Genomic DNA, 9,448 nt, shown 5'->3' with positions numbered 1-9,448 from the left:
TGTCCCTTTAAAGGGACATCCGCTACGCAGCCCCCTTGGAGAAGGCAGGCCTGAGGCCGCCAGATCTGAAATTCCCCCCAATTCCCCAAGTCCAGGTTTTAAAACATCGAGGTTCTTTACTATCTCCTCCATTTAAAGAAATGCTTTAATATTTCCACCTGCTTTGAACACACTGCTGGCCCACCCGCCCCAGAGTCCCTTTCATAAAGGCAGCACACGCACCCGTTATTTACTCTGGATTAAAGGATCACACAGACACATATTTCCATGAGAAAAAAAAACACCCTCTTGTTTATTTGATTAAACAAAAATAAAATAAGCTGCATAGGAACAATTTTAAAGTCCAAAGAGACGCCAACTTTGTTTTAAGGCTGCAGTAGCTGATACAGCATCTCCTTGCTACCTTCCCCAGCCTTCTCTGTGGACCACAGCGATACATTCAGAAGCCCGTTAGCCAACACAGGAGTTTTTGAACGCTTTCCCATTGGTCCTTCACCTGCTCATTGCCTGCGGCCTGCAGTATAACATTTAAGATTTAAAAGTAAAAATCCACAGGGGGGAAAGAGAACATACCCCAAACAAACATCCCCTTTAAAGGCTTGAGGGAAAACTTTTGGTCCCCCATTCTCCACTCAATTGATGGGATCTGCCCCACCACTGTGATTCCATTTAAAAGTGTCCAGAGGCAGTGAGCACCCCAGATGGGCTTGCAGGTGGTTTTTGTGGGCCACAGTTATTCTGAGGGTGCATATTCCTTACCTCATGTCTGCCTTGGAAAAAAATTTTTTTAAATTAAAAGTTTTACTTAGTCTCACCAGGCAACATGCCCATGTTAATTTCTCCAATTCTGCATTTGCTTTCTCACAAAAAAAAAAAAAGGGGGGGGGGGGTGGGGAACAAAACAAAAAAACCAACTCAACTGAGTCACGTGTTCTACACTTAAAGCATTTTGCTGACCGGGCATGACAGCTAATGGACAATATTAAACAAGCTTTATTTTTTAAAATACTAACAACCCTCCCACCCACCCAAGTATACCTAACATGCTAGTTAAAAACAACACCCCTTACCCACCCACCCTCTCACCTGCATTGATTCTTAAGGGGGAGAAAAACAAGAAAAAACGAAAGCAATCTTAGCACCCTAAAAACAAGAAAACCCCAGAAGCACAAGAAACCTACAGAGTCCTAGGAACATAAGGAACTACTACAGAGCTGGTTATTTAAAGAAAGTAAACACTTTGCTACACACGTTAACATTCAGTCAGTGTGCTCCGCGATAGAGCCTTAAGAAAAATACTACCTGAGCTTGTAAGTTAATACAATCATTAAAAGGAGGTCTAAGACCATGCGGAGAGACAAAACTTTTAGAACCATTACTGGTTAAATGATGATGGAAAACATCCCACCAGGCTGGCTTGTTAACCCGTAAGATCAGTTTAAAAATAGACATCATTGAGGTATCTCTTCACCATGACGTTTAAAACCCAATTCACAATCATTAGTGGTCTTAGGACCCTCTCCTGCAACCCGAACAAAAATCAACTAGGGGAAGAAAAGGTGGAGAGGCAATACAGTATATCATGGCCGTGTGCTTCTCAACTTTATCAAGTATTTAATAAACAAGCAGAGGACAAGAACAACCCGTCAACATGTTACCTTTGGTAGGGAAAAGAACAATTAAAATGCAGAAACACACACTTTCCCAGCTACTGCGCAGTGACAGTGATTGTTGCAATGTCACGGCGATGGTGAGGAAGACCCTGCTGGGTCCAGAAAAGCTACAAATACCATCAGGAGTCTAAAGATTCTCATTCCCTTCAAATATCTGATGTTGCCAACAACCAGACCCTTAGAATTGCTCCTAAAAGGTATGCCTGCCGGTGTTCAAAATACAGATAAAGTATCGTTCTCTTGAAGAGAGAAAGAGACCTAAAGGTCTTTATTTGCAGTTAAGTCCTCAAACAGGTCAGATGAACCAGCAGCTCCGTAATACTGAACAGACATGGTAATAGTGTGTGTAACAGGGAGCCCGGTTGGTAAGGGACACTTGGATTTGACCACATTTGCCTGAGTACAGGAATATTTGGTTTCAGAGTGTCTTTCTCAAGGTCGAGGAAATGTTTCTCCTGGGAGAAATCAGTTTGGGATTCATGAAAACATTTTCTTCTCGAGGTAGCTTCCCACTCCTACCCGCTCCCCAGTGGCTTAATATTCTTCTTTTCAGAGACCCGTCAGATGCTGACATGAGGTAGGTGACTTCTGCCAAAAGTGAGGTAGAACCAAAACGGAACAGACAGTGTGGTGTGGAGTGGGATGTGGGTCCTGAGCCCCTGGCCTGCAGGAAGCTAGAGAAGGCGAACAAGCCTTGTGGCAGGGAGTGGGGGGTGAAGGGTGGGGGTGGGGGGTGGCTGTATGGTATCATCACACGCAAGAAGAAGAGTTTTGACTTTTATACAGCCCCAGACTGTTGGAAACGCAAGAGTGATGTTTTCAATAAATACCCTAAATTTTTTTTTGGCACCATTAGATTTTTTTTTTAACAGAAAAGGGGGGAGGGGGAAAGCCTATTAACTTTGGCATTTCTTTCACTACCTACCAGAACACAGCAACCGTAGAAATCTCCCACAGAGGGAGACAACACATACACAAACAGTATTCTGATGCTTCAAGCCTAAAAGACCTCTCTCCTCAAATCATTAAGCTTTGGCTTAACTGGAATAGAACAGACTGAGCCGATCTCAAGCTATTCTTACAGCTCGATCACAAAGTGCCTTAAATCTGGCAAACTTTTTTGGCCCAACACATAATTTAGATTCTGTTTATGGTACCCTTGTGTTTCCCCAAGTAAGTTAGACTTAAAAGGGCATCCATCAGTCAAAGAGTCGGCGCACCTGGGGCACTGCCCAGGGCCCTGGGCTCCAGCCAATCTGCGCGCCACCTGCCAGCCGCAACACAGCACAGGGTGAGAGAGCATGGCTTCTCACGACCAAATTTACAAAGGAATGATTCTTTTTTTTTTTTAAACAAAAGTTTAACACTTTTGAAATGTTAAGTCAGTGGCAACCAAAAGTGGTTTTTCTCTGTGCGTTACTTCGAAACCCTTTAGCCATCCCTACACCCAAACCTTTCTACATATGGTGACTTTACACTTCGCCTCGCCACCTGACCACATTAGACATGCGTGGGGATTGTTGTCTAAACACCCCATTTACTCACTAGAAACATTTTATCTTCCTCCCTTTTCAGCACCCAGGACCTTCTCTCTCACTGTGGTAACGACTTCCCTTTTTGACCCAATTTCCACCTACCCTAGCATCACCTCGTAAGAGGCAAGAGATATGCATTTAAATACACCGAATTTGAACAGCCTCATGCACATTAGGGAGTTCCAAAGGTTGGCTTTTCTCCTCTTTCTTTGATTTGGAGCATTCTGCACTGTCCAATAAACACGCTCCAAAGTGCTTTGCACCAGTCGTGGGCCGGGAGTCAAATGTGGGCGGCCACAGCTGGCCAGTGTTTTAAAAACAAAATCGTCCCCAAGGGTGACCACGCTTTGCGAATGGCAGTGATGCACAACTCTGGGTGTGGGGATGGCCCACCACTGAGGGTAAAAAGGGGCAGCTCCGCCCACCTACACACTCATTTCAGGGACAACCTACCAGCTTTTAAGCCTGCAAGTTGGTCAGTGTATTAACTGTATGACCTGGTAAGTTCAGTCACGCGTGGAAACCCTGGCTTTAAAACCAGATACACAGGAAAGTGTTACATTAGGCAATTTTAGTTACAGCTGTTCACCAAAAAAAAGTCCCACTTGGGCCCCAAGATTTCCCCACATGCGGGGGACTGGGAAGAAAGGGCAAGAGCAAAGATGGCGATGAAAGTAAAGATGAAGAATCGAAGGTGGTGACGGACGACCTGAGATGACTCATCCTGGCCACAACCATGACCTAGGTGTCTGAGAATGTCCAAGAACTTTCAAGACCCATTTCCTCAATAGAAATATTTCTTAAGCATTTAAAACCATCATCTTTGGTGTTTAAAGGGTGACTTTTTGGGCAGCGGTGGGGGTGAGGGAAGGAGGACCAGCACCAAGTAATTCCAAAATAAAAATTAAAAAAAAAAACAATTAAAATGCTTCATTACACAAGGTCTTTGCCAAAGAGCTTAGAGGTTAGGGACAAAATAAAAGGCAATTGGGTAGAAAATGGGGAAGGATTCACTACTAAGTTCTTCAATAAAAGAAAAGGCGCTTTTACAAAATGAGACTTCCTGCCACCTCCCTCCCCTGTAACGCAGCAGCTGAGGCAGCAGGTTAAAGGTACTTCTTTAGTGTTTGAATACTTTACTGCAGTTCTTTAAGAAAGGCGTTTTCCCCCATTTGGGTCTTTCAGAAACCCTACAACTGAAGCCATGGGAGGGAGCAGGCAAGTGGTAAACTAGATGTCCAAACAGCTGGATGGGAAAAGCAACTTGACTGAATCGCTACACTGTCCCTGGCATCTCCTTGTCTTTGGGGATGACAAAAACAAATCGCTTCACTTGTCAGTTTATTCTGTTCACTGAAAACTACATCCACATTGCAAAAGGAATTTCTTTGAAATACGGGAACAGAACGTGATCTGGTGGTCTTTCTGTTCAAACAAGAGCTCTTCCTGCAAGCCCCCGCCTTCTGAGAATCTGTCTTTGTCCTGAGCTGTGCGATTCTCAAGTGTGGTTCTTCTTGCAGGATTTGTGGGAAATGCGGGACCCACATGGGCTCTGACAGGCAAGGTATTGGCTCCGCTGAATTTTCACTGAAAAGACGGATAGTGCCCAGAAGCACAAGGTTTGTACCCAAGTCCAGGTTACAACAAACCAACCCTGTAAAGTGACAGATGCCATCCCACCGTTCTGCAGTGGGAGCCTGGCTTAAACGTTCATTCTTTGGTACCGAGATACAGGTTTAACAAGAGATATTCATTATGCCCTACATTTCCAGTTGGTGGCAATTGAGTTCGTAAATCCTTTACATTCAAAGGCCTGAGGGGAAGGGGCGGGGGATGTTAACCATGAGGTCCTACAGCATGGCTCCGCAGCAGACCCCTCTGTGAAGCAGCAGACCTCTCTGTGAAGAGACCCGCGCAGAGAGCGCAGGGACGGGTTGTCCTATTCATTTGACTTTCAAACATTCTATTTCCCTGAACTTCCAAGGCAGGAAAAAAGTTGTGCTTTTAAAAAGTAAAAGTTCGTTCCTTTGCCTACTCTTCTTAGGAAAAGAAATGCCTCCATTAACAGAACACCATTCAATCTAGGGTTGGGGATCGACCCCTGCCCTCCTGCAGAGTCCAGAAGAGTTTGGAGGTGACTTCCTTCTTTCTCATGCTCCCAACTGACTACACCTCAGCACACGCACGCCCGCCCCCTCTTGTCCGCGCACCAGGCCATGTCCAGAAGCCCTCTTTCTGAGACGAGGCGCACGATGTTCTTTCTTTCACACTTCACTCTTGGTAAGCAACAGCAACTTAACTTCTGAGAATGAGATTAATCAAAAACCTGAACTACCTTTATTATTTTTAGACACTAAAGTATGCAAAGAAAGGTTCTTTGGGAGGAGGTGTATCATCTTCAGCTTCACTAATCTGGTGTAAGATGGCTTCACATACACACACCCCTACCTTAATAGAAGCAAAGATCCCATACCCTAAAATAGGAACAGTCTGCTTTTCTTGGCTAGCAAGCCACAGCCACTTCTAGGAACAAGAAAAGATGCTGAACAGGGTGATACACACGCTGAGGTATAAAAGGAGAACATAGGAACGTTCTCTGTTGCAGCATTAAAAAAAAAAAAAAAGATTTTTTCAAAAAGATCAAGATCACAAAACGCAATCTAACCCCATAAACACAGTATTCTCAATAACACAAATAATCTATAATTAAGCATTTAAAATCCTATTTTTCCATTTTATACTTTTTTGTTTTTTTTCTTAGTAGTTTTTTTCATGTTTCCTTGGCTCAATCTACAGAATACTAGCCCACCACACATATCCAGTGCCCTCCCAGCCAGAGACGCTAGGCTTGTGCGTGTCACGTCCCACGGAGGGAAGAGGGAAACGTGACCTCCACTGAGTGAGGGTGCGAGGCGGGCAGAGGACCTGCTAGAGAAGGAAATGCGAAGAGTGATGAGGTAGATAGAAATTATCACTTCACAGGCTCAATCCCTGCAGAAAAGATAAGTACATTCATCTGTAAAAAAATAAAGATGAGGTAGGACTTAGGCAATGTTGTACTTTTCTTGTTCTCTTTAAACAAAAGAAAAAAAGAAATTTCCCTGAGACTGCTTCTTCTTTGAAATTCACAAGGGAAAAGGGAGGGATAGAGAGCGAGCGAGAGAGGAGAGAGGAGAGCGAGAGAGCGAGAGACATGCACACCCCAAACACAGAAGCCTAGAAAACGTGATTAGAAGATGAGGATTCGATTGTTGCCAAAGTCGACCACGACGATCATCCCATCCGGGGTGACGGCGATGCCAGAAGGGCGGTCCATTTGCCCAAAGCCACTGCCCTGAGTGCCGAACTTGCACAGGAAGCTGCCGTTGGACTCGAACATCTGCACCCGGTGGTTCCTGGAGTCGGCCACGATGATGCGCCCCTCCTGATCCACGGCCACACCCTGCGGGCGCAGGAACTGCCCATTGCCGGTGCCCTCTGAGCCCAGGAAGCGTGCCGACTGGCAATCGGGATGAATGACCAGGAGCCGGTGGTTGTTGAAATCGGTGACTACCAAGTGGCCCTCGTGGTTGAAGGCCACACCCCGAGGGGAGTCAAAGTGCTTCCAGAGAGCCCCCTCGAAGCCGTACTTATTCAGGAAGACTCCATCAGGCCCGAACAGCTGGATGCGGTGGTTCCGAGTGTCAGAGACCAGGATCTTGCCCTCAGGATTCACGGCCACATCCCAAGGGTAGTTGAACTGCCCATTCTTGGTTCCTTTCTCGCCGAACTTGAGGAGGAACTGGCCCTCGAAGGTGAAGATCTGGATTCGATGATTGTCCTTATCGGCCACAACGATCCTGCGGGAGGCGTCACAGGCCACCCCGGCGGGCCGGTCGAACTGGCCAGGCCGGGAGCCCAGGGTGCCAAATTTGTGGTGGAAGGTGCCGCAGGGCTTGAACACCTGGATGCGGTTGTTGCTGCGGTCGGCGACGACTATGTAGCCCTCCTTGTCCACGCTCACACCCCAAGGGCGGCAGAGTTTGCCGTCACTGTCGCCCTCACTGCCGAAGCTCAGGCCAGGCAGCCCGATGCCCACATAGCTGCGGCCCGACTTGACCACAACCTTGAAGGGGCTGTTCTCGATGTGCTGGCTGCACAAGGTGACCGACACCAGGTGCTCGCCCTCCAGCTGGGGCCGGTAGCTCACCATGTAAGTCCCGTTCTGCTGATCACTCACTTCTGCCCCAAACAGGTTGCCATCAGGGCCCAGGACCACAGCTGACATCAGGTCGCCTCCTGAGAGACGAGGCTCCCCGTCGTGGTCATAGCCAATGACAGTGAAGGTGGCCACTTTACCCTGGAGGGCCCGCTTGAGGCCATCGCCTGTGGCCTTGGTGAGCGGTGCAAAGGCCCCGCTGCTGACGAAGCCGAAGGACTTGACGGCGAGGTACAGCGCCTGGTCGGGCGGCGTGAACATGATCCGGTCGTCCTCCTGGGGCTGCAGGAGGCTGCGCAAGGTCTTCAGCTCCTGCACCTGGGCCAGCATGCGGTCTCGGGCCAGCAGGACGTCCAGTGCCCTCCCCTCCTCCAGGACCTGCTGGACGGCACTGATGGTGCTCTCGAGCTTGTTGAGGTTCTGCCGCAGCTTCTCCACCTGCAGATACAGGGACTTGGCCTTCACCTGGCGAATCTTCTCTACCTGCAGGGAAAGCGACAATGGAAAGAGAAGACGGAGGCTTAGAACCAAGCACAAAAAACACACGCCCTGACCTGAGTCCAGAGGAAGCCTCAGACAAGCCCGTGCTGAGGGCCAATCCACAGAAACAACTGGTTTGCACTCTTCACACAGGGCAAAATCCAAAGGGGGGGAAAAAGACCGAGGAACTGCTCTGGGCACAGGACGTGACTGGAGAGAAATGACAGCTAAATGCCACCAGTGATCCTGGATTGGGGGCCAGTGCCACTAAAAATACTGTTAGCGAAATCTGACTACTGATGGAGGATTCTGTACTAGTATAGAATCGAGACCAAACCTCTTGATTTTTAACTAACCATGATTAGTTAAGAGAATGCCCTTGCTCAGAGGAAACAAACAGTTTAGAATTTAGAAAAATGGGGCAAAATGTAAATGGTTGGTCAGTCTGGGTAACGGATATATGGAGTTCCTTTATTATTAACACCTGCAACTTTTCTGCCATGTTAGAAATTAAATAGAAGTGAAAATTAAGAACAGACACCTAACAACTGTTTATGGAGTACCTACTTTGTGCCAGGTACTGGAGCTGCCCGGTGACCAGAGAGAATATGGTCCTTGCCCTCACAGCGGTTACATTTTAAGCAAGCACACAGGGAAACACTGTAGGCCAAGTTCAGGTGATGCTGGGGTCAGAGAGCAGAAACAGGGTAGGCATGCAAGACAGTGAGTGCCCAGGGAGGCCGAGCTCAGAGTGATCGGAACAGAGGCAAGAGCAAGCGCCAAGACTTCAAGGGGGGTGCTTGGCTTGGAAAATCAGCGAAACTAGAGTTTCACATAGGGAGTTACGTGAATAGATTTATGTTCCTTTTTCTTTTTTCAATAGATTTTATTTATGTACTAAAATAAAAGGGGAGGGGAGGGAGAAACAAAGAGAAAAACATCAATATGCAGGAGATACATCAGTAAGTTGCTTCTCATGTGTCCCCAAATGAGGACGTAGCCTGTAACCCAGGCATGTTCCCTGACTGGGAATCGAACCAGTGACCTTTCAGTTCACAGGCCAGTGCTCAATCCATTAAGCCACACCAGCCAAGGCAGATTTATGTTCTTATATAAGCTGTGCAGACCACGCACTGGAGAGACAAGTGAGGAGGGAGAGAGCATCAGTCAACCCAGGTGAGGGGTGACGGCACCTTAGGCAAAGGAGACGGTTGTGAAGGGGGACAGAAAAGCCACAGAAAGGACACCAGAGGCAGAACCAGCAGGACTTCCTGTTGGACTAGGCCAGTCTTACACTCTCGAAAGACTGACTTTTCTTTCTTTCTTTAAATTTTACTTCTTTATTTTTAGAGGAGAAAGGAGGAAGAAAGACAGGGAAACATCAATGTGTGGTTGCCTCTCAAGCGCCCTCTACTAGGGACCTGGCCTGCAACCCAGGCACGTGCACTGACTGGGAATGGAACCAGCGACCCTTTGGTTTGCAGGCGGGTACTCAATCCACTGAGCCACGCCAGCCAGGGCAAAAGACTGACTTTCCAAAGCAGCTACAGAGTCTGAAATGT

General features: G+C 47.4%; 1 protein-coding gene across 1 annotated transcript in view; it reads right to left on the bottom strand.

Moving 5' to 3' along the window:
* Positions 1–2,674: 2,674 nt before the first annotated feature.
* TRIM71 (tripartite motif containing 71) overlaps positions 2,675–9,448 on the bottom strand; it is a 64,686-nt gene continuing 57,912 nt past the window's right edge. The window contains exon 4 of the mRNA XM_053930474.1: positions 2,675–7,889. Within this exon, the coding sequence (XP_053786449.1) occupies positions 6,438–7,889 (1,452 nt within the window). The 3' untranslated portion in view covers positions 2,675–6,437. The remainder of the gene's footprint in view (positions 7,890–9,448) is intronic.

Source organism: Desmodus rotundus, chromosome 8 (assembly GCF_022682495.2).
Source record: "Desmodus rotundus isolate HL8 chromosome 8, HLdesRot8A.1, whole genome shotgun sequence".
NCBI lineage: Eukaryota > Metazoa > Chordata > Mammalia > Chiroptera > Phyllostomidae > Desmodus > Desmodus rotundus.
This window is presented reverse-complemented; position numbering and strand designations above follow the sequence as displayed.